General features: G+C 34.1%; 3 protein-coding genes across 7 annotated transcripts in view; all 3 read left to right on the plus strand.

Moving 5' to 3' along the window:
- LOC140169830 (uncharacterized) overlaps positions 1-11,578 on the plus strand; it is a 40,144-nt gene extending 28,566 nt beyond the window's left edge. For 2 of the 5 annotated variants that reach the window (XM_072193133.1, XM_072193131.1), the window contains 2 exons: positions 1,400-3,067; positions 3,467-3,843. Coding sequence is in view for 2 of the 5 variants with exons in the window: in XM_072193131.1 (XP_072049232.1) it covers positions 1,400-2,539 (1,140 nt within the window). In the remaining 3 variants the exon portion in view is untranslated. Of the gene's footprint in view, positions 1-1,399; positions 3,068-3,466; positions 3,844-9,086; positions 9,562-11,553 lie in introns of those variants that run through there. The other 3 variants (XM_072193132.1, XM_072193134.1, XM_072193135.1) reach the window with 3 other exon arrangements.
- LOC140169282 (uncharacterized) lies at positions 9,112-18,714 on the plus strand. The gene is made up of 6 exons (XM_072192538.1): positions 9,112-9,561; positions 11,554-11,733; positions 15,237-15,357; positions 16,653-16,796; positions 17,396-17,548; positions 18,358-18,714. The coding sequence occupies exons 1-6, from the start codon at positions 9,112-9,114 to the stop codon at positions 18,582-18,584; spliced, it is 1,275 nt and encodes a 424-aa protein (XP_072048639.1). The 3' UTR covers positions 18,585-18,714.
- A 3,157-nt stretch (positions 18,715-21,871) lies between these two features.
- Positions 21,872-24,540, plus strand: LOC140169832 (uncharacterized). The gene is made up of 2 exons (XM_072193136.1): positions 21,872-23,368; positions 23,900-24,540. The coding sequence occupies exons 1-2, from the start codon at positions 22,269-22,271 to the stop codon at positions 23,967-23,969; spliced, it is 1,170 nt and encodes a 389-aa protein (XP_072049237.1). The 5' UTR covers positions 21,872-22,268; the 3' UTR covers positions 23,970-24,540.

The raw sequence follows: 24,540 nt of genomic DNA on the forward strand, positions 1-24,540 counted from the left end.
TCTACTCTACATATTTTTATACTCATGCTTTGCTGTCTACTGTATATATATTTACACGGACACCTTGTCATCTACTTAAGATTCTTTTATACGCACACCCTGCCATCTACTTTAGCTCGTTTTACACTCATACCCTGCTATCTTCTGAATATACTTTTATACTCACACTTTGCTATCTACTCTAGATAGTTTTATAATCACACCTACTATCTACTGAAGATACTTTTATTCCCACACACTGATATCTGCTATATATAGGCCTACTGTCATACTTATAACCTGATATCTACTGTTGATAGTTTTATTCATACTTTGCTATCTACTTTAGAAAGGTTTTTACTCACACACTATCTACTCTAGATAGTGGTATGTTCACACTTTGCACCAGCTATATACTGTCGATAGTTTTATACTCAATAATTATTGCGAATATTCGCAATAATTATGTGCGAATATTCGCAATAATTATTGCGAATATTCGCAATGTTATTGCGAATATTCGCAATAACATTGCGAATATTCGCAATTTATTGCGAATATTCGCAATGTTATTGCGAATATTCGCAATAACATTGCGAATATTCGCAATAATTATTGCGAATATTCGCAATAATATTTCTATTTTTTTTTTTTTTTTTTTGGCACTAATATGCTTCCGTACCTAAATATGAACGCTGGTAAAAAATCAACTCTCTCGGTTCAAAATGGCTGTATTTTATATACATTCGCTCATTCATATTCTTCTGTGTTTTTTTTATTTTGATTTTTTTTTTTTTCAAAGTTTTTTTTTTTTGAATTTTTTTTTTTAAAATTTTTTTTTTTTAAATTTTTTTTTTTTTTTTCAAAATTTTTTTTTGGAAATTTTTTTTTTTTTTAAAAATTTTTTTAAAATTTTTTTTTGAAATTTTTTTCAAAATTTTTTTCCAAAATTTTTTTCACAATTTTTTTCAAAATTTTTTTTCGAAATTTTGATTTTGATATTTTTCAAAATGGCGGAACTTCCGGTTGACTTTTTCAAAATGGCGGTACTTCCGGTTGACCTTTGACCACTTGCGGTTGACCTTTCAAAATGGCGGCACTTCCGGTTGACCTTTTCAACATGGCGGTATTTCCGGTTGACCTTTGACCACTTCCTGTTGATCTTTGACCAGGGTTGACCTTTGACCTCGTGACCCGGAAGTAACCCAAGTTGACCTTTGACCTAGGTTGACCTTTGACCTCGTGACCTCATGAATATTAAGTAGGCTCTAAAGACTAGTATACTACTCATACATGGGTCACAAGACAACTTTCATTACTTTAATTGCCACATTTTAAAACACGACATAAATGCCACATATTGTTTCATCATAAAATGATACCTTCTTAAATTACCGTTTTGTAAATAATTATGTTGCAGAAAATCACATATTTCAATCTGGGAGAATTGGCTGTCGATGGATTGACACCGACAATAACAAAGATCGTATTTACAGAAGAAGAAGTCAAGAAATCGTGCGGTCAGAAATACCTAGACCAAGCACGCGGCATGGGAATCTTATGCAGGAGGGGTGAACATACATTACATTTCTTCCACAAATCAGGACAGGAGTTTTTTGCTGGCTATTATCTTCAAAATAATCTCAGTAAGCTAGCATCCTATCTACAAAGTGTAAAAACTCTCAAAGATGCCTTAAGCATAAGTCCTGTCCTGATATTTGCGTCTAGATCAAAAATTGCTGCCAAAATGATTGTGCATAAACTGTTGAAAATTTTCAAGTCAAAAATTCCAGCTCAGAAATATAATGATGAAGAACTACCCTTCGACGATTTGCGATGTATTCAAAAGTATATCGAGTTGTGTCTAGAATGCAACTTTGAAGCTGATGCCAAGGCTGAGTTCGTTTCAATTCACAGGGGTTTATTCGTCAATGGCAAGGTCTTATTTCATGGGATTTCATCGAAAACTGCAATCGCACTCGCATATTTCATGAATTACTGTGATTCTAAGGCTATCTCTGATATAACTTTACGGCCCGTTGCGGACGTCAGTGATCAAACTGTTGGCTATGGTCCATCTATGAACATGTTCGACAATACTTTGCGTAGAATGAAATATCTTTCTCATAACAAAATACAACAAATACGGGATTCATTTGTTGCGTCCAACCCAGACTTGCACGAGAAGTGGATTCTTGGGCATTCTGCTACAGAGCTAGCTGCATACATCCCATGCATCCAGGCATATGAGGGATTACCGTCTGCATCTGAAAGAAACATTGTACATCTTATACACAGCTTCAAGAATATCAGATTAAAAAAACTAAATGTAAACTATTTCAAACTTGGTAGTAATTTCGATGATTTACTAGTATCAATAGAAGAAGGTAATATGCAATCACTGCTGGTGATGTATGCAAGATCAACTGCCTCCACACAGCAACAAATCACAAAAAACTTGTGTCATCCCTTCACAAGATGCCACTACTGCGCGTACTTGATATCTCAGAAAATAAAGCTGAGGCAGGAAAAACTTTCCCAGTCCTTGCTAACAAACTAAACCAATGTAAAGCATTGAAGAAGTTGATTTTGTACAACATGCATGCATCATCATATGATTTGAAATTATTGGTGCAGAATTTACCATCACAACTAACAGGATTGCATATTTGTGGTAATGAGATGAGTGATGCATTAGCTTCACATCTTATGGTTACACTACCTCGGCATTTGACACTCCTGGAAATCAGTGTGACTACTCTAAGTAAGAGTAAGCACAATGAGTTGTTGCACTCAATTGATAGCAAACTCACATGTCTACAGAAACTGCGTGTCGACGGCAGTGAATATCCTGGTGAGTTAGTGAAACACGGTGGTCGATTGATATCATCATGCACTGACCTTAATTGGCTCTTACTGCACTCTTTTTCCTATGATTTGATTCTTGAGGATTGTGTGACAATATTCCTGAAGGGAATGCGGCAAGCAAGGAATCTTAAGACGTTGCATCTACGTGGAATACGTCTAGACAGGGTGTCCTTTTGAAGCTGATAAGACTGAGTCGTCGGAAATGCCTGCATCTGTTAATGTAAGAATTATTTCTTTAATCAAGACAGGAGAAAGTGTAACATGAAATAAATTGAATAAAAGTATAGTTTTATTAAAAAATGAGTCCCATTTTTTATTTCACACTTTTTTCTATTCTATTAAGTATTCTTTAGTTTCCCTATTGGATTTATTTAAAATTTATACAAATAATCTTTTAGCTCACCACTCGGATTTTTGTACTTTATATTTATCATTGTTTATAGAGTGTTTACCTATTAATATAATCAAAATCCGGTAGGAAACAAATATAATAATCAGTTTTATCGCTACAATATTCAGATGTCAAGATATTTAATTAATATATGTTGTAACTTGTTTTATCCTGATCTTATCTAAATAACATATTTGTATAAACGTAATTATTTACCTATATTTACAGTTTCACAAGACGCTTACTACCTGAGGGTGTTCAACCAGAAGAATTGGACGACTTTGTGACTCTTATTTAGCCTGTAGCAAGTTTGATGAGTCGTCGGTAAATACACACTCTCTTATGCATCTGTTGATCAACGTCATAATACCAGTGTGTTTCAAGGGAATACGTGATATTCGAACATTTTGTGCTGTTTTATTTATGGGAATTGCAGCAATATCCATTATTTTATTGCATTTTGAAACTTCCATAGGGTTTCAGTTCCACCAAGGAATATATAAAACCTTGACGCCTTCCGGGAGGCACTCACACCTTAGAGTGGCGGGTATGTGCGTACCTGCGTCGGGAAGTAGAGGCATATCGTTAACAAGAGGTGGGGGGGGTGGTCATTGGATATAAACAAATAAAAAAGAGGAGGTTGTGTAGAACATTTTGACTCAGTGCAAAAAAGTTTGAGTTTGTTTCCAATTTTGCCAAATTTACAATAAAGCTTCCTGAAATAAAAGAATATGTACGTTTGTGCATTACTTTATTGCATTTGATGATAAAACTCTAGACAAAATTTGTATGGACATAAATTTGTTTGATTCAACTTAAAAAGGGTGGAATTATTTTGTACTCCCTTTATATGGTCTATTTTTTTTTTTTTTTTTCCCCCCATTTTTTAAAAAAAAGAAACCAAAAATATTAAGGGCTCGGATAGCAACGTTTGCACAATATGTTTTGTTGGACATGAGAGCACATCAGACATATTGAACTGTATTCTGAATACGAGAAATGTCCTTCTGATGTTAAGTAATTTTAGATTTTTGAAATTGACGATTTAATACAAATTTTATGGAAAATTATCAAAAATTAATATTTTTCTTATTTTCATATTTAACCGTCCTGGAAGTAAAAATTATAAATCTAATGATATGTATATGCTTATAAGTGTAAGTAGATGGGAGGTAAAGCAGACGATCATTTGAAAACTTTAACATATTGTATTAAAGATACACATTTTTTCCAAAAAGACGTAAATTTTCAATACGAAAGATAAAAATTTTCAATGATCGTCGGCTTTTTCTCCCAGCTACATGCACTTTAAGTAAATATCATTAGATTTATCAAATTTATATCATATCGCGAATTTTATAAAAATCTAAATTATTTGATATCAGAAGGATATTCTTTGTATTCAGAATGTAATTCCATATGTCTGATGTGTTCTCATGTCCCACAGAAAATACTGTGCAGACGTTGTAACCAGAGCCCTTAAGACAGAAGACATGTGCGTAAATCTGATCCACAGCAGCCATACCTTTAGTGTTGCCCATTTTAAAAACAATTTTAATCCATTCTCTTCATTTGCTTTTGGTTTCAGTAATGCGAAATTTTATTGTAATTAGCGTAACTACCACTAAGGTTTGAACTTTGTGTCGGTTTTGCTACTCTATACAAAAACCGATGTCAATAAATGATACAGATCACCAGTTTCACTTTGAACTTTGTCCTCAGACTGATACGTGGCATAATACACGTTTTGTCATGGTATGGGCGTGAGTCATAATTATTTATATTAGGCCGGAAAACCCCACCAGCCCAGCCGCTATACGCGTATTCCGTATACTGTGTTACAGTGTGTTTATCTGCCAAATGAAAGAAATTAATGGCACGTTCATGAAGCAGATAATGATGTTAATTCATTTATCTTTGATCTCCAAAATTAGCGATATTTTAGTCATTACACATGTTTTATGAAGAGAATAGTTATGATGAATATGATGCCAAATGCAAAAAACAAAAAAATCATTAGTTCTTGTTCTCGGCATCAGTGATTTAATACACGTGCAGGATGGCGGCCAGATATATTGCTATCCATATATATGTGTATAGAAATCATCTTCCGTTGCCATACGTGCATTACATATGGGACGGTTAATATGACTGTTCGTAGTGAGTGGATCCCGGGAGTGGAGCAACACTGTATGCGCGAGACTGTACTGACTTTTAAGGTTCATTTACCATGTTTACTTAAAGCAATAATGTGTGATTTGCATAAAGAAAATCTTCCTATTTAAATGATCATATTTTCCCCTTTTAATTTTGAGCCAAAGAAATGAGGTCAAACGAAGAAAATTGATGTTTCATTATAGTGCCTACAATGCGTGAATATATTTATCATTGGATATAAACAAATAAAAAAGAGGAGGTTGTGTAGAACATTTTGACTCAGTGCAAAAAAGTTTGAGTTTGTTTCCAATTTTGCCAAATTTACAATAAAGCTTCCTGAAATAAAAGAATATGTACGTTTGTGCATTACTTTATTGCATTTGATGATAAAACTCTAGACAAAATTTGTATGGACATAAATTTGTTTGATTCAACTTAAAAAGGGTGGAATTATTTTGTACTCCCTTTATATGGTCTATTTTTTTTCGACCCCCCCATGTTCTAAAAAAGAAACCAAAAATATTAAGGGCTCGGATAGCAACGTTTGCACAATATGTTTTGTTGGACATGAGAGCACATCAGACATATTGAACTGTATTCTGAATACGAGAAATGTCCTTCTGATGTTAAGTAATTTTAGATTTTTGAAATTGACGATTTAATACAAATTTTATGGAAAATTATCAAAAATTAATATTTTTCTTATTTTTCATATTTAACCGTCCTGGAAGTAAAAATTATAAATCTAATGATATGTATATGCTTATAAGTGTAAGTAGATGGGAGGTAAAGCAGACGATCATTTGAAAACTTTAACATATTGTATTAAAGATACACATTTTTTTTCCAAAAAGACGTAAATTTTCAATACGAAAGATAAAAATTTTCAATGATCGTCGGCTTTTTCTCCCAGCTACATGCACTTTAAGTAAATATCATTAGATTTATCAAATTTATATCATATCGCGAATTTTATAAAAATCTAAATTATTTGATATCAGAAGGATATTCTTTGTATTCAGAATGTAATTCCATATGTCTGATGTGTTCTCATGTCCCACAGAAAATACTGTGCAGACGTTGTAACCAGAGCCCTTAAGACAGAAGACATGTGCGTAAATCTGATCCACAGCAGCCATACCTTTAGTGTTGCCCATTTTAAAAACAATTTTAATCCATTCTCTTCATTTGCTTTTGGTTTCAGTAATGCGAAATTTTATTGTAATTAGCGTAACTACCACTAAGGTTTGAACTTTGTGTCGGTTTTGCTACTCTATACAAAAACCGATGTCAATAAATGATACAGATCACCAGTTTCACTTTGAACTTTGTCCTCAGACTGATACGTGGCATAATACACGTTTTGTCATGGTATGGGCGTGAGTCATAATTATTTATATTAGGCCGGAAAACCCCACCAGCCCAGCCGCTATACGCGTATTCCGTATACTGTGTTACAGTGTGTTTATCTGCCAAATGAAAGAAATTAATGGCACGTTCATGAAGCAGATAATGATGTTAATTCATTTATCTTTGATCTCCAAAATTAGCGATATTTTAGTCATTACACATGTTTTATGAAGAGAATAGTTATGATGAATATGATGCCAAATGCAAAAAACAAAAAAATCATTAGTTCTTGTTCTCGGCATCAGTGATTTAATACACGTGCAGGATGGCGGCCAGATATATTGCTATCCATATATATGTGTATAGAAATCATCTTCCGTTGCCATACGTGCATTACATATGGGACGGTTAATATGACTGTTCGTAGTGAGTGGATCCCGGGGTGGAGCAACACTGTATGCGCGAGACTGTACTGACTTTTAAGGTTCATTTACCATGTTTACTTAAAGCAATAATGTGTGATTTGCATAAAGAAAATCTTCCTATTTAAATGATCATATTTTCCCCCTTTTAATTTTGAGCCAAAGAAATGAGGTCAAACGAAGAAAATTGATGTTTCATTATAGTGCCTACAATGCGTGAATAGCTCACCGATCGTATTATTATCATGATTAGGCGATTGGCGCGGCGTAGCGTTACGCAGCTGGGACGTTCAAATAGGTTATACGTCAACACGTAAAACGAATATGCACATAATTGTAATCGTTACTGATTCTATGATTCAATGATACACATTTACGCGATGTGTTTGCCAACACTCGATCGGTGAACTCGGAATAAACCCCGAGATCTGCGGATTTAATATACAAATTAAAATTTTACTGTAATTAGAGCATTTCAGGCTTAGTCTTTCATGTGCTACTAGTATTTTAGTACACCATTAGACAATACAATCATGCAAAATTCGAGGGCAAAATTGAGGGCGTCTCTGTGGGGCAAATCACACATTATTGTTTTATATAGGCCTACCTATTCAGTGACATTTTATACGAATCTGTAATTTCTCTAAATCTACATGGATTTGAATGGGGCTTCATCTTTGTCAATACTGCTGTTGTAATTGTGTGTTTTTTTTGTACCAAATTTGTGATGACTTATATCCTTATCTTTTAGGCAATTTACCATTACATTTCACTACCTGAAGAGAATTGAAAAAAAAAAAATTGAATTCCCTCCTGAGTTTGGTATCTGTCAATGAGTTGACCATATCAGGCTGTCAGTATAGCTAGAGGCAGTATATGACACACATGGGTCAATAAGTTACATAAAAATGACCTTGTGTGGTATTTGGTTCTCAGGAAGTGAGTTTTTTGCCTGAGACAATTAGTGGTTAAATGTTGATCCCTCACTACAAAAGTTATTAAAGTCGATTTGGTTGAAATAGGAGGTGAGACATGATCAAATCTCTCCAGCTAACAAAACGTAATGATAAACAATTTTGATTTCGTTTCCCTTACGCTGGGATCACTGAATGCGTCTTTAAGTATGTAACATTAGATATATAAATTCTACCTAATTTACTTCGAGGACAATTATTAATTTTTAATAATTTGGTATGGAATTTATATTATATCGCGAATTTTAATAAATAAAAACTATTTGATATCAGGACATTTCTCTTATTCCGAATGCAATTTGGTGTATCTACATGTAGGCTAATGTGCTCTCAGGTCCAATAAAAAATACTGTGCAAAGATTGCGTGACTAAGTATGATATAAACTGAGTACAAAATCAATGTTAGGCCTCGTATCCATAGGCTGTTCCTTGTGGCGTGTGTCCTTGTTCCGTGTTTACTTTTCCCATGTGACCTGCCACACAGACAACGAACCTTTGTTTTGCTTAGTGGCCGCTACGGTTCGTTGTCTGTGTGGTAGGTCACATGGGAAAAAGTAAACACGGAACAAGGGCACACGCCACAAGGGAACAGCCTATGGATACGAGGCCTTACACACATTTATGAATTATTTGAAGGTTATGAAATAACACTAGACACCTTTATAACATGCCACTAACGTAACTAATGTACATAAGAATAAATATTTTTTATTTTCAGTCATATTGCATTTACTAACAACAGTCTTAATGATATCATAATTACGTAACTGTAACTTTGAAATGAATAATTGTACAAGAAATAAAGGCTAAGAGCATGGAAAAAGGAGTCTTGGACATAATTATGAAGTTGAAGTATGAGCTCCACTCCACCTTTATAGATTGATAAAATAGGAAGAATGAAGTAAACTTTTTCTTTAATTCGTATACTCTTTTTGTATTTTGTAGATAATATTTACACATCGGTTACAAAATGGGATCGAAGTCGCGTGACAATTTTGTGACCTGCATAGCTGCAATACAAACTTTACTGGAGTATGTTCTTCCAAGTATTCAACATGCACTTGATACTTGGCATTATCAAACCAAACAAACTATCCCGCCTTGTGCCACTCCTAACCAATGCCCACAAAACAAGAAACCCTCCACCAAAAACAAAGCGTGTCAAGGATGTATTGACTGGGTGGCAGCCATCGAAGCAGAGGTGTATCCATCTTTTGGATCTCTCCAATGGACAAATGCCAATCCAACGTTATTCAACAAAGATCCTTTAGAAGTCATCAAACTGTTTGTACTTCGAAAACCAGCCAAGAAGACTTTCTCACTCTTAGCGGATTTTGATGCAGCTTCGCTACTCATGATTATGAGTAAATTCAAAGGATTTCACGGTGGCGATCAATATGTATTTGACAAAATAACCAAGGTAAGAAATATTTGTGATTGTAGCTACAGTTCCATAAGCATTGTGCTTCTCTCAGACTACGTCCTGTCCTTTATCTAACAATGTCACACTGTAAAAATGACGTGAAAAACTACCCATTTCGCCATGCACATCCGCTATACATATTTAACTAGTTACCAGACTAAGTTTATTCCCGGAGTTTATTACATAGAGAGAGAAAAAAAGAAAAGAAATTTAGACGGACATTCAGAAAGAAAGTCCGAAATTAAGAAAGAGAGAAGTTCAGAAAGAAATACAGAAAGAAATACAGAAAGAAATTCAGAAAAAAAGAACAAAGACTGAAAAAAAAATGCAAAGGAAGAGTAAATCAGAAAGGAAATAATATACATTTACGTTTGTATTTGATACATAATAGAGACATTGCGATTTCCAAACGTAGGCATCGAACGTAAGTTGATCTATTCAAAACCACTCTCCTGTATCGAAGCGAGGTCACGTATTAAGCTACATTATTTTTGAAGATATTCCACGTGCGAAATCGACGTAGATACAGCGTTGAAAATCATGCACAAAATTTGTCCATTTCACAATATGTTAAGGGAAGGGGTATGAACGTTTGGACAGTATTTATTGTGGGACATTAGAGCACATCAGACATATCGAATTGCATTCTGAATACGAAGAATGGCCTTCTGATATCAAATAATTTTGATTTTTGAAATTCGCAATGTAATACACATTTTATGGCAAATCATTAAAAATTGATATTTTTGATATTTAACAGTACTCGAAGTAAACTTTATAAATCTGATGATTTCTACCTAAAGTGTATGTAGGTGGGATGAAAAGCCGACAATCAATTGAAAATTTTGACCTTTCGTATTGAAGATATGGATTTTTTTCCCAAAACACCCAAAAAAATAGGTATTTTTAGGAAAAAATCCATATCTTCAATATTTTCAATTGATCGTCGGCTTTTCCTCCCAGCTAGATACACATACACTTTAAGACTATATCATTAAATTTATAAAATTTACTTCGAGGACTATTATATCTCCAAAATGTGAAAAATATCAAATTTTAATAACTTGTCATAAAATTTGTATTATATCGTGAATTTCATAAAATGAAAATTATTTGATATCAGAAAGACATTCTTCGTATTCAGAATGCAATTCGATAGGTCTGATGTGCTCTCATGTCCCACAACAAATGTTGTTGAAACGCTCAAAACGCTCATTCCAGTTCCCCTAAAAACAGTCAAAGATAATGAACATACGAAGGAAAGTCTTATTATTATTATGATCCTTTTTGTTTGTAACGAATCATTATAATAAAGGTACAGCGATGTGTTCAAAATGGACTAAATTTAAATGCAATATTCTTACACAGAGATTGTCCATTGAAATGTGTGTGATACTTTGCGTAAACAAAATGACATTGCGATTTCACATTTTGGATTCCAACGTAGAATAAAACGCAGATGCTACGTTGAAATATGCTGATTTACCTCATGTCGAAGTTCATGCAACGCGCCCAATTTTCAGGACGAAAAAGTCTCATTTTGAAATTTAAGTCTTGGTATATGGATGTAGTGATCTTTAATCTACCAAAATATATGTTTTTTGGCAACTATAATATTTGGGGAGCACAAAAATACAATCAAGTTTAAGCAGCATGTAAAGTCAAAATTTTAGTCAAAATCAAAAGCGGGCTGTTTGAATTAGGCAGTGAATCAGTAGCCTGGACCTTACTGTTAATTCTTCAATCACTATGCCCTCTATCGACCTAGATTAGATTAGATCAAATCAAATATTATAGTCTTTATTTCAGCCGACTTGTTCTCCTTCGTGACGAATGAGCACAATCCAGTTTGGAACCGAGACTAGCAATATTTAACACCGTATTAATGTACGTAAAAACGTACGCGAAAACGTACGGTCCACGTGCTGCGTTTGGAACATCGCAATCTCTCTAATAGTTTTATGTGCCCTTCTTTTTATACCTTTACAGGTAATCAATGTTCGGAATATCCTTGATAAAAAAAAAAAAAAAAACAAGCTACAGCTTAATGACCAGGCGTTTAACGCATTTTGGAAAGATATCACGGATCTCGTGGACGCACTTCAAAGTTTAGGCCGGCAGTATTTCACACAGCAAACAGCAGACGAATTGCGTCAAAAGCTGATAGAGGTACGACTGATGTTATTTTTGTATTAGGAAATAGGTTAGAAACTGTTAGTTAGAAGGCACTTGTTAGATTTCATAATGGTGAATTTAAGTTTAACACTTAAAGCTATGTGTAATTTGCATAAAGAATAAATTGCTATTTAAATGTTAGTTTTCATTGATCACGCTGCCCGCTTTTACTTTCGAACCAAACAAATGAGTTAAAACGAAGAAAACTGCTATTTCATCCCAGCCACTACAATGCGTGTATTAGCTCGCCGATCGATTATCATAAATATTGGCGTAGCTTCACACATCTAGCACAAACAAACAAGACGTAATTCTAAAAGCGATATGTACGCAGTTTATACGTCAAGACGTAAGACGAATAGCGATATGCACACAGTTTATACGTCACTGATTCAATGATTCAATAAAACGCACGCACGCGGTGTGCTTAGCCACCACTCGATTGGTGAACTCTGAATAAAACCGGAGATCTCGGGTCTTATTGTAAAATCTTAAATTTTCTAGCACTTCAGTCTTAGTCTTTCGCATGGTATTTTGGTACACCATTGGGCATTGCAATCATGTAAAAAGTAGAAATTCAACAAAAAATGAGGGCGTCGCTGTGGAACAAATCACACATTATTTCTAAGTAATCTCTATGTATAAAAATACATACGGTCCTGATATACTTTATATTTCTGGCGCTTAAATATTAAAATGTGAAAAATATGCAAACAAATTGTCTATGTATGTGGAGACTTGTGTTAAAAACTTTTCTCATAAATTGTATATAGTTTGCGGTTTTTTTAGGATTTTGATTCTACATCAACCTTACAAAATAATGTAACCTTTGAAATCATTGAGTCTATTAAGGGATCCAAAATGAGCGTTTATTGCGTTTCGACAGTATTTTTTGTGGGACATGAGAGCACCTCAGACCTATCAAATTGCATTCTGAATACGAAGCATGTCTTTGTGATATCAAATAATTTTCATTTTTTTAAATCACAATATAATACAAATTTTATGACAAATTATAAAAATTTGATATTTTCAAATTTTGATATATAACAGTCCTCGAAGTAAATTATATAAATCTAATGATATATTCTTAAAGTGTATGTAGCAGGAGGAAAAGCCGACGGTCAATTGAAAATTTTGACCTTTCATATTGAAGATATGGATTTTTTTTCCCAAAAGACCCAATTTGTTTTGGTGTTTTGGGAAAAAAATCCATATCTTCAATACAAAAGGTCAAATTTTTCAATTAATCGTCGGCTTTTCATCCCACCTACATACACTTTAAGAATATATCATTAGATTTATAAAGTTTACTTCAAGTACTGCTAAATATCAAAAATATCAATTTTTAATGATTTGCCATAAAATGTGTATTAAATAAATATTGCGAATTTCAAAAATCAAAATTATTTGATATCAGAATGACATTCTTCGTATTCAGAATGCAATTCGATATGTCTGATGTGCTCTAATGTCCCAAAATAAATACTGTCCAAACGTTCATACCCCAGCCCTTAATGAATTGCTATGAAATTAATATACAGGGTTCAAAAGAAATAACTCCCCCCATAAAAGTACAAAACATTTCTTTGCATAACTTGACATACATTTGGTTGATTTGAAAAATTTAAAAACATGTGAATAGAGGAATCTTTTTGCTACCCTCCCAATTTTCTTCTCTTTGAAAATAATTTTTTGTTGGTCAAATATTTTCACATTTATCATACCACTAAGGGAAACATCAAAGAACACCGCTAACCTGATATATTTTCGTATCTAGTCAGTGAGTGCGTATTTTACGCTTTATATCTAATCAGTGAGAGCGTATTTCGCAAGCCCGGTACGCGTTTACGGCGAGGTACGCGTATAAAGGCGATTCGCGTAAACCGGGCGCGTAAAATGCACGCAATCTGTAATACGCGGAACAGTCATCTATTTCTTGCTGAGACGAATATTCTTGTAATGTTTTTTTTTCCAATTTAGCAGCAATTAAAATGTTTAAAAACGTAATTATTTCAATATTTAGAATGACTTAGTGGTATGATAAATTCGTTATTAGGTTCAGCGTCGATATGGTACGGGAAATTATCGTGCGCTCAGTGTCATACTGGGTTCAGCCTTCGGCTTCACCCAGTATGACACTTCGCGCATGATAATTTCCCGTACCATACCTCCGCTTCACCTAATAACTAATATTCCCAAAATGATGCTTTCAGAAAAAGTTGCACTTTACCACATTATGTACAAAACGTTCTCGATATTAATGTTAAGGTTGATTTAATTCTGTTTTTTTTTTCTTCACCTTTCTGTCTCTGATGCTTCAGCCATCCATGCAACCATCATTCAGTGGAAAACAAAGATTTGTTGAACTTAATTTTGGCGTAAAATGAGATTTTCTTTGATGTTTTTTAAATCAAAATGATAAAATCACTAGGGTGGAGAAATGAGCTCTCCATGCATTAATTTGACCAAAAGGTGAACATTTACCTGTAGTGGGTTAGTTGAAGCATCTTGCATTTTGATTTAAAATGTTGGATTTCTTGGATAAAGATGTAACATTCATGATGCGGCCACTAGATATTGGCTGCATGCAGTTAATTAGCTGGATGATGACTTCCAACCTCCAATCTTTGTTGGCCATTTCTTCTTTGTCATGTACGCCTTTATTCAAGAGAGCCGTTGATATAGATCTTTGCAACTGTTTTAGTCTACCATTTGCATGTAAAATTTTCATCTCTTCTAGTCAACGAAAGAAATAAGCATCACACTACAAACCTTATTTTTACTCCTATAGTGATTTTACCAAATTTGAAACACTGACTAAAGCCCCATTTATTTCAAACAAAATTAATGTCAATGAATCATTGTTTTATACTGAAAGATGATTGCATGGGTGACTGAGTAATCGGATACATAAAATTTAAGAAAATTAACTAACAATTAAATCAATCTAAACATTGATCACGTTGATATCGAAAAGGTTTTTGTACATTACATGTATAGGATATTGAAAAGTGCAACTTTTTCTGAAAGTATCATTTTGGAAAATGTGATAATTTTTGACCAACAAAAAATGATTTTCAAAAAGAAGAAAATTGAGAGGGTAGCAAAAAGATTCCTCTATTCACAGGTTTTTTAATTTTTTAAATCAACTAAATGTATGTCAAGTTATGCAAAGAAATGTTTTGTAGTTTTAGGGGGGAGGGGTTATTTCTTTTGAACCCTGTATGTGATGTGATCAAGCAAAATCTGTCGAAGTCGGAAATATATTGATTTTGAATTATTCCCGTTTGTTTCCTGTTGTTTTGGAAACTCTTTAACTGTTCATATCTTTTGAACTGGTTGTCCAAATTCAATGGATTTTTCTGCAAAATGTAGCTTTGCACTGTTTGCAATCCTATAAGAAACATGTCCGACTTCAGACCGATTTTGCTTGATCACACCAGATATATGTATACGACATATCCTGTATCACTCTCTTGATTTATTAATATTAGATTAAGGCACATGTCACGCAATCACATATTGATAAGGATATAGTGCGCCCTCTCGTGAAAGACATCGTCCTTGAAATGAAGCAGGAAGAATCTCCTCAAACGAACAAAGGATCATTAGCAGGTATGTTGTTCTTGAAGAAATAAACACGTAGTCCGTTTCCATAAAAGAGATTTTTTATTGTGGAGGTACTCATATAATGGTTTGGGTAAGTATATGCGGCTGAGGATTTGAAAATTGGTCCCTTCAATATAATTAAGAACATTTAAAAAAGAACCCATGCATATACAAAAATTGGTCTAGAAACTGTCATTGATATACCAAATATCCTAAAATGTGACCCATGTATGATGGTTTTAAAATATCAGCGTCAAAATGTTTTTAGTCTAATCAATTAAGAAACACTGAATGAAGATATCCAGCAGCATCAGTCAATTATTGATTAATAAGCCTCCTTTTCGTAAATACACCTGTTATTTCGTGGGTTCGTGTTCGTGTTTAAATATTTACTGTTAAATACGATATTATTGAAGCATTAAATATGAAAATAAAGAATACATAACACATTAATCAATACATTATTTTTACTTGGTTACATCATCAGTGACGGAGTTTTAAGCGCGGTATCTAGTACATATAACCATCATGTTGTACATAGCAAGTGTTGGTCAACAAACATCCCAGCAAACACAAAAACGTTTTTAAAACGTTTTAAATAAGTTATATTTTGGCTTTTGGTTTAGGTAAAAACGTTTTAATAACATTAAAATGTCGGGTTATATAAAGGTCATGATAACGTTTTAAAACGTTTTGTATGAAAACACACTACAACAATATTTTTTAATGTAAAAAAAAAATGTTATTGTAAACTATTTTTACAAACATTTTTGCCAAATATTGTGTCAATACTTAAATAACGTTATGTTAAAATGCTTGAACCCAGCAAACACAGAAATGTTCTTAAAATGTTTTTTTAAAACCTTTTAATAACATTTAAATGTCGGGTTATACAAAGGTCATGAAGACGTTTTTAAAACATTATTGAAAATATTTTGGGCAAACATTTTCGCAAAATATTTTTTCAACCCCAAAATAACATTCTGTTTAGAATGTTTTGTATCAAGTTTTCAAGAATGTTTTTGGAATGTTATTAAAACGTTTTTATACCCTTTATATAACCCGACATTTAAACGTTTTCTGTAAAACATTTTTGTTTGCTGAGCAGTAGATTATCAAAAATGTTTTTAAGGTTATGAAAACGTTTTAAACTCTTAATATACCCTTTATATAACCCGACATTTAAATGTTTTCTGACAACCTTTTATAACCTTTTGCGAATGATGTCGAAAACGTTTTGTGTTTGCTGGGATGTTCTTAATAAGCTTGCTTAAGATATGAACTAAATTGCTTAATTTTAGCTTCCCGTCCGGGAGAAGTGGAACTGTGTCAAGTCCATGGTTGTACAGAAGAGGTATTCGTAGCGTGTCCTGACTGTATGGGGTTTCTATGTCAAAGGCATTTTGTTGCAGATTCTCCATGTGAAGAGCACATCATTGAACAAGGTACCAAATTGCGGACTTTCAACCTAGCGGACCTTATTTCATATTCGACATAGCGGGCATTCTACATACCGAACCGTATTTATGTTGTGTTATAGCTGCACTGCTGGGCATAGCAAACTTTATTTATGTTTGGTATAGCGGACTGTAAGCGAACAATATATTACATGCAATGAAATGGTTTAAAAACGTTCATGTAGCTTGAGTTAGTAGCTCGTCTCAAATGTTTGGTGGTCAATTACATAAAATGACAAAGCTTTCATGAATATATGGATTTCGCGTTCCTCAATAGCATTTTAAATCGCGACAGGTTTTGAATAAATTGTTTTGCCTTGACCCCTTCCCCTACCCCTAAATAAATAATGGCTATGGCCACATTAAGTGTATTATTCTGCTGCTCCAACAAAATAAGTAGAAACTTCCATCTAATATGACGTCAATATGATGTCATAATGTAAGTATGTCCTCAAAGATTTTTGATTCTATATTGATGTACAAAAACAAATGTCTTAAACATTATTTATTTATTTATTTATTTATTTATTTATTTATTTATTTATTTATTTATTTATTATTTATTTTATATCCGTATATTATCTTAGCTGCTTATGCGAATGGAAAACCAGATGTTGCCAGTCGTCACACCGAATTTCCAAATGAACCCATTGTGTCTGGTAACCAGACTAATGTCAATGAAGATTTTCCTAAGTCTGACAAAGAACATACTCTGTCCGACACTTCAGAACATTATGACGGTAAGTTTTGAAACGTGCATTAAGGGCTGGGGTATGAACGTTTATTTTGGGACACTAGAGCACATCAGACATATCGAATTGCATTCTGAATACGAAGAATGTCATTCTGATATCAAATATTTTGATTTTTGAAATTCGCAATTTAATACACATTTTATGGCAAATCAATAAAAATTGATATTTTTGATATTTAACAGTACTTGGAGTAAACTTTATAAAACTGATGATTTATACATAAAGTGTATGTGGGTGGGATGAAAAGCCGACGATCAATTGACAATTTTGACCTTTCGTATTGAAGATATGGATTTTTTTCCCAAAACACCAAAAAAAATTAGGTCTTTTGGGAAAAAATCCATATCTTCAATATGAAAGGTCAAAATTTTCAATTGACCGTCGGCTTTTTCTCCCTGCTACATACACTTTAAGAATATATCATTAGATTTATATGATTTACTTCGAGGACTGTTATATATCAAAAATGTGAAAAATATCAATTTTTTTTAATTTGTCATAAAATTTGTATTAAATTGTGATTTTCAAAAATGAAAATTATTTGATATCAGAAAGACATGCTTCGTATTCAGAATGCAATTCGATAGGTCTGAGGTGCTCTCATGTCCCACAAAAATACTGTCGAAACGCAATAAACGCTCATTTTAGATCCCTTAAGAATCACTCCGTCTTGAATATCAAAACATATACTCGTATTGTAATCATTCAACAACCTACCCACTAAGTGTATTTTCAAGTATCTTTGGAAGACTGTGTTTATTTTATTTACTATTTTATTTACTTCTTGTTTTCAGATTTTGTGCAATCACTAGCTGCTGATTTAAGGAAATACTACCTCAATAGTTACTGCAAAAAGCAAATGTACCCATGGAAACCGGGAAATTATGTGGACTTGGATAGCATCTATGTACCAGTGACTATTGACATTACGATACCTGGAATGCGACCTATAAAAGAGCGTTTGAAATCATATCAAAAGATTTTCGACAGCGACGAAGATACCCGTTATACTGACAGGTAGTCCAGGTCAAGGAAAGTCTACATTCTGCGCGAAATTGGCGTTTGACTGGTGTCACAAATCTAGCATGTCTCCCCTCAAAGACGTACAACTATTATTCATTATACAGTTAGCTACATTAAAACATTCAAGCAATATTGAAGATGCTATATGTTCGCAGTTACTGTCGTCGAATGTGGATAGATCCACCCTTGGTAAAACCATTCGTGCTCTTGGTAAAAGGGTTGTTATCGTACTAGACGGGTTAGACGAAGCTCCTCCTGATTTATTCAAATATGAAATCACCGGGAATCTTTTACAAATTATTCGATTCAAACAATTCCGAGAATGTTGTGTCCTTGTAACGACAAGGCCGTGGAGGGAAACTGAAATCATATCAGAAATTCCTGTATATAGACGCTTAGAGTTACAAAAGATGAAGCGATCTGATGTTAGAGCATACGTTAAGAAACTCTTTGGACAGAATCCCACAGATCTGACAACAATAGCATTAGGAAAGAGTTTAATTCAATATATCGACGACAATAAACTCTTATGGGATACTTCTACACCATTAATGGTATTATTAATTTCGTGGTACTGGGCTGTTACAAATGGCAAAAAGGGCATACCAGACAGAATCAGTGAATTCTATGACGATATATTCACAACCATGTATGATAGCTTCATGAAATCTAATCCAGATGAGGTCAGAGAAACGATTTTATTTATTTATTTATTTATTTATTTATTTATTTATTTATTTATTTATTTATTCATTTATTTATTTATTTATTTATTTATTTATTTATTTATTTATTTATTTATTTATTTATTTATTATTTATTCCTTTATTTATTTTATATTTTTAGTTAAACATACAAAAATATCAGAAACTGGAACACTAAAATTTTAGACCGATTTAATATTATTATTAATAAGAATTGAATTTATTTCATTTTATTATGTCTTCCTATTATTTTACTGTTGTCATTTTTAGCATGCTTCATGTGCCAAAGAGCTGCAACCAAGCCTTGTTGGCAGGATTCTAACGTCAGCTTTTGGACTGTTACCAACAACACTCACAAAAAGGAACCCGATGTCACAGAAGGTGTGGATTATTGTTTTTGTTATTATTTAATTGATTGGTATTAATTGAAAATACAATTGCTTGCCAGTACATAAGTAATATAGACCAGTGTGGTCTTTGTAAATATCGGGGGGGGGGGAAGTATTTTACATGGTCAAAGGTGCCATGGTCAGATGTGGGTAACGGTAAAGACAGCAAAAACAGCAAAAACCACGGTAAGCATCGTTTTTGTTCAGTGATACTGGGTAATTGCTCACGAAGCACGAACAATTTATCAATTTTGTCTTTGTCGTTTTCTTCGAGGGTTGAGTCAGCAATCCTATTCATTTAGTGTTGGATAAGGTCACTAAAATGACCCAGCCCAAAATAACCTGCTACCGAGTTCACTCAACACCAAACACACTGTTTATTATACGAGTAGAACAACTTATGATTATTTATACGTGCAGTATGGCTATCAATCAAATCACAATTCAAAATCATTCAAGATTTAAACTTAAAAATTACTACAACGACTTCCTTTTGCTATAGTATCTATGCCTGGAGATCTTGATTGGCTGACTTTCTGATACAATTCCTTGGATAGTCTCAGTTCTTGATCTAAGATCCGGTAATGTCCAAGATCCTGTCTACCCAAGGAAAACTCCTGGTCTCCCACAGTCTCAGTCTTAGTCCTGAAGACTACTGTAATAAAGCCACCACTTGATTTTTCAGAAAGCATTTCCACTGAATTTAGAAGAAGAATCTAGAAGAATATTCCACGTACAAACCAATAGAGATGTCTGATGACAAACTATATAACTTCGTCTAATAAATGTTATGGAATATTTTGGGGCACACAGCAGGTGGGTAATGATATGAAGAGCTTGTTTCCAAACCATGTCCAAAACCACGTGTTTCTCATTTACTTGTGTGATACATTCACAATTAGGTTTGGCATTAGCAACGATGGTTGTACCACCATCAAGGCTTTATATACTACAACAACGCTGCTTAACAATATGCAGAATATTGTTCTCATTTGGGAACCAAAGGACTCACACATTATTAATACTGTGCATTCCTCCACTATTTGATTTGTAATGGTGCATCCAACTGAAATCACTATACCTTTAGCATCACAACCCATTGCAATATCGCACAGCAAATTAGAAACATATGTTAGGGTTGCTTTTGTTTTAATTGACTATTCTGTTTCTGTAGAATGCTGAAAGTGACCAGGAACTGCAACCCGGCTTTGTTGACTGGATTCGTACGTCAGCTTATGGACTGTTACAAACAATAGTTGATACGATTCTTATATCAGCGCCTAGACTGTTACTAACAACATTCAGAAAAAGTAACAACATGTCACAAAAGGTTAGCATGGCTTGTTTTTATTATGGAAAAATTGATTATTTGGTCATTGCTTGGTACTTTCCAATTGAAAAAAGTTATATTTAAGCTATCAATGACGTAATATACTTAGCGATAATAATTAAAATTAAAAATGGACATTGGGTCAGTCACTACTGACTGAAGACGGTAAAAGGTCGTTACGGAAAACATTTGCAATGTATCCTTCATTGGTTTTTGTTGAAAGTTTTAGAACTCCTTTTGTTATTCTACCCGAACTCGTTGCTGTATAATAATTATAATTAATAATATTGTGTAATTTATTCCTATTATGTTGTATTACGTTAGTGTCTTTCGATTTTTTGTTGTTTTTTGCAGCCTTGTAGAGATAAGGGAGTTTGAATATGTTAAAGCATAACATAGTCAAAATATATCCTATTTATTCTTTATAGTCTATATATCTACCTCCAGTGTCAGCGGCACCAGCTTTGAAGTTCAGCGCGTTCTGCGTTAGCTTAGCATTACTTGGTGCGTGTACATACTTTTACTCGCGTGATCAAAGTGGCGCATATGTACACGCTAGAAAAAACTCTAAGCAAACGTAGAACACGCTGAACTTCAAAGCTAGTGCCGCTGACTGGAGCTAGATATAGACAATAGTCATGATAGGAATAAAGATTTCTGAAAATGTTTGGATAAATTATGTTACAGGAAGTGTTATATTCAAATCTCGGAGAATTGGCAGTCGGTGGATTGACACCGACAACGACAAAGATCGTATTTACAGAAGAAGAAGTCAAGAAGTCTTGTGGCCAGAAATACCTAGACCAAGCACGCGGCATGGGAATTTTATGTAAGAGAGGAGAACATACATTACAATAATTCTTCCACAAATCAGGACAGGAATTTTGTGCTGGCAATAATCTTCAAAATGATCTGAGAAAGGTAGCATCTATTTGCAAAGCGTAAAATCTGTCAAAGATGCCTTGAGCATTGCTCCTGTCCTGATATTTGCGTCTAGATCAAAAATAGCCGCCAAGTATGTGTTGCAAAAACTGTTGAAGATTTTCAAATCTGAAATTCAAGCACAGAAATATTACGACGAAGAACTGCACTTAGACGATTCTGGACCTGTTCAACAGTTTATTGAGTTGTGCCTAGAATGCAACTTTGAAGCCGATTCCAAAGATGAGTTCGTTTCTATTCTTGAAAGTTTATTCGTGGATGGCAAGGTGTTATTTCTTGGAATATCACCGAAGGCTGTGATCGCACTCGCGTACTTCATGTGTTACTGTGATCCTGAGGCTATCTCTGACATTAGATTACAGCCAATCGCACACGTCTGTGATCCAAGTGTTTGGTTTGGACCATCTGAGAAAATGTTCAACATTGCTTTGCGTAGGATGAAATATCTATCTAATGACAAAATACAACAAATACGGGAGTCATTCATTGAGTCAAACTCAGACTTACACGAGAACTGGATTCGTGAGTATACACCTGCTGAGGCTGTATCTTACATTACATGCATTCAGGCATACGAGGGATTACCGTCTGCGTCAGAAACAAACATTGTACCTATTATACACAGCTTGAAGTACATCAAATTACAAAGACTAAATGTAGATTTCTTCAAACTTGGAAATAATTTCGATCACTTGCAAGAATCAATAAAGGAAGGTGATATGCAGTCACTCTTGGTAATGAGTGCGAGGTCAATTGCTTCCACAGAGGAACAAATCACAAAACTTGTGTCATCCCTTCACAAGATGCCATTACTGCGTGTACTTGATATCTCATACAATAAAGCTGAGGCAGGAAGAAGCATCCCGGTCCTTGCTAACAATCTCAGCCATTGTGAAGCATTAAAGGCGTTGTATTTGAATAACATGGAAGCGCCATCTCAAGATATGGAATTATTGGCAAAGAACTTACCATCACAGCTGACAGGATTGCGCATTACAGGTAACATGGTGAGCGATGCAGTAGCTTCACACCTTATGGGTACTCTTACTCAGAATTTGACTGAGTTGTATATCGGTGTAGATAATCTGAGTAAGAGTAGGCACAATGAGTTATTGCACTCAATATCTAGTAAACTCATACGTCTACAGAATATATTAATCAAAGACAGTTTGTATCCAGGTGACTTAGTGAAGTACGGTGGCCTAGCATTGATATCATGTACTTACTTGAACTGGCTTTCACTAGGATCTTCTTCTTGCAATGATTTGATTCCTGAGGATTGTGTGGAGATATTCATGGAGGGAATGCAGCAAGCAAGGAATATCAAGACGTTGCATCTTGGTGGAATACATCTAGACATGGTGTCCTTTTGGGAGCTGATAAGACTGAGTCGTCGGAATTGCCTGCATGTGTTAATGTAAGCATTATTTTTTAAATATAATCAGACAGGAGGAAGTATAACATGAAATGAAAATTAGAACACGACACCTTAATTAAGAAACAAAGGGTAATTCATTATCTTTTACACCAAAAAATAACGTTTCCGAGGCAATAAAAATGTAAATAATTGATGAGGCGCAGTCGAACCCATTATTTAAACGTTTTTACTGCCGAGGAGACATTATTTGAGTGTAAAGGATAGTGCTATACCATATATTTGTATTCTATATTTTATTACCTCAATGTGGCACACATACGCGTAGAAAAAAAAGCGTAATTGACAGCAAGCAATGCGGAAATAATATTGAATACTAGTAACCAAGCATAATAATTTGCCTGCGTGCCACCTTAAACTATCACTTTGTTTTATTCGCATAGTGTTTACATATTACACTATAAACACAACTGGTACGAAGCAAATTACCAATTTTAACGTTACTCTACAATGTCAAGAACTGCAATTAATATAAATATATACTTGTCTTTATTAATCATGATTTCCCCATAGGTTCACAAGACGCTTACTACCTGAGGGTGTTCAACCAGAAGAATTGGATGACTTTGTGACTCTGATTTAACATATGTAACAAATCTGAAGAGTCGTCGGCAAATACACACGCTCCTATCCATCTATTGATCAACGGCATGATACCGATGTGTTTCTGTTGGATCGATATTCAATCATTTTCTACCGTTTTGTTTAGGGGGAATGGCACTAATGAAGAAACATGTATCAAATCTTACCGACTTATCCCAAGGAAGAATACTCAACTTGAGTAGAGACGGATAGGTTCCTAGGGTCAATATGTGTGATTTGCTTCACAGCAACGCCTTCAATTTTTTTGTACATGACTGCCCTGTGAAAGACTAAGCCAGAAGTGCTTTAATTACAGTAACATTTAACATTTCTAATTAAACCGGAGATCTCCGGTTTTATTTTGAGCTCACTGATCGAGTGCTGGATAAGCACATCCCGTGCGTGATTACCATTGAATCATTAAATCAGTAACTGTATGAATATCGCTATTCGTCTTATGTTTGTATATACATCACATCAGCTGCGTGTAGCTCTGCCATGATGATAATACCATCGGCGAGATTATACACACATTGTTAGCGCTGTCCGTCTTGACGTATAATCTGTGTGCA

The sequence above is a fragment of the Amphiura filiformis genome, chromosome 14 (genome assembly GCF_039555335.1).
Source record: "Amphiura filiformis chromosome 14, Afil_fr2py, whole genome shotgun sequence".
Lineage (NCBI taxonomy): Eukaryota > Metazoa > Echinodermata > Ophiuroidea > Amphilepidida > Amphiuridae > Amphiura > Amphiura filiformis.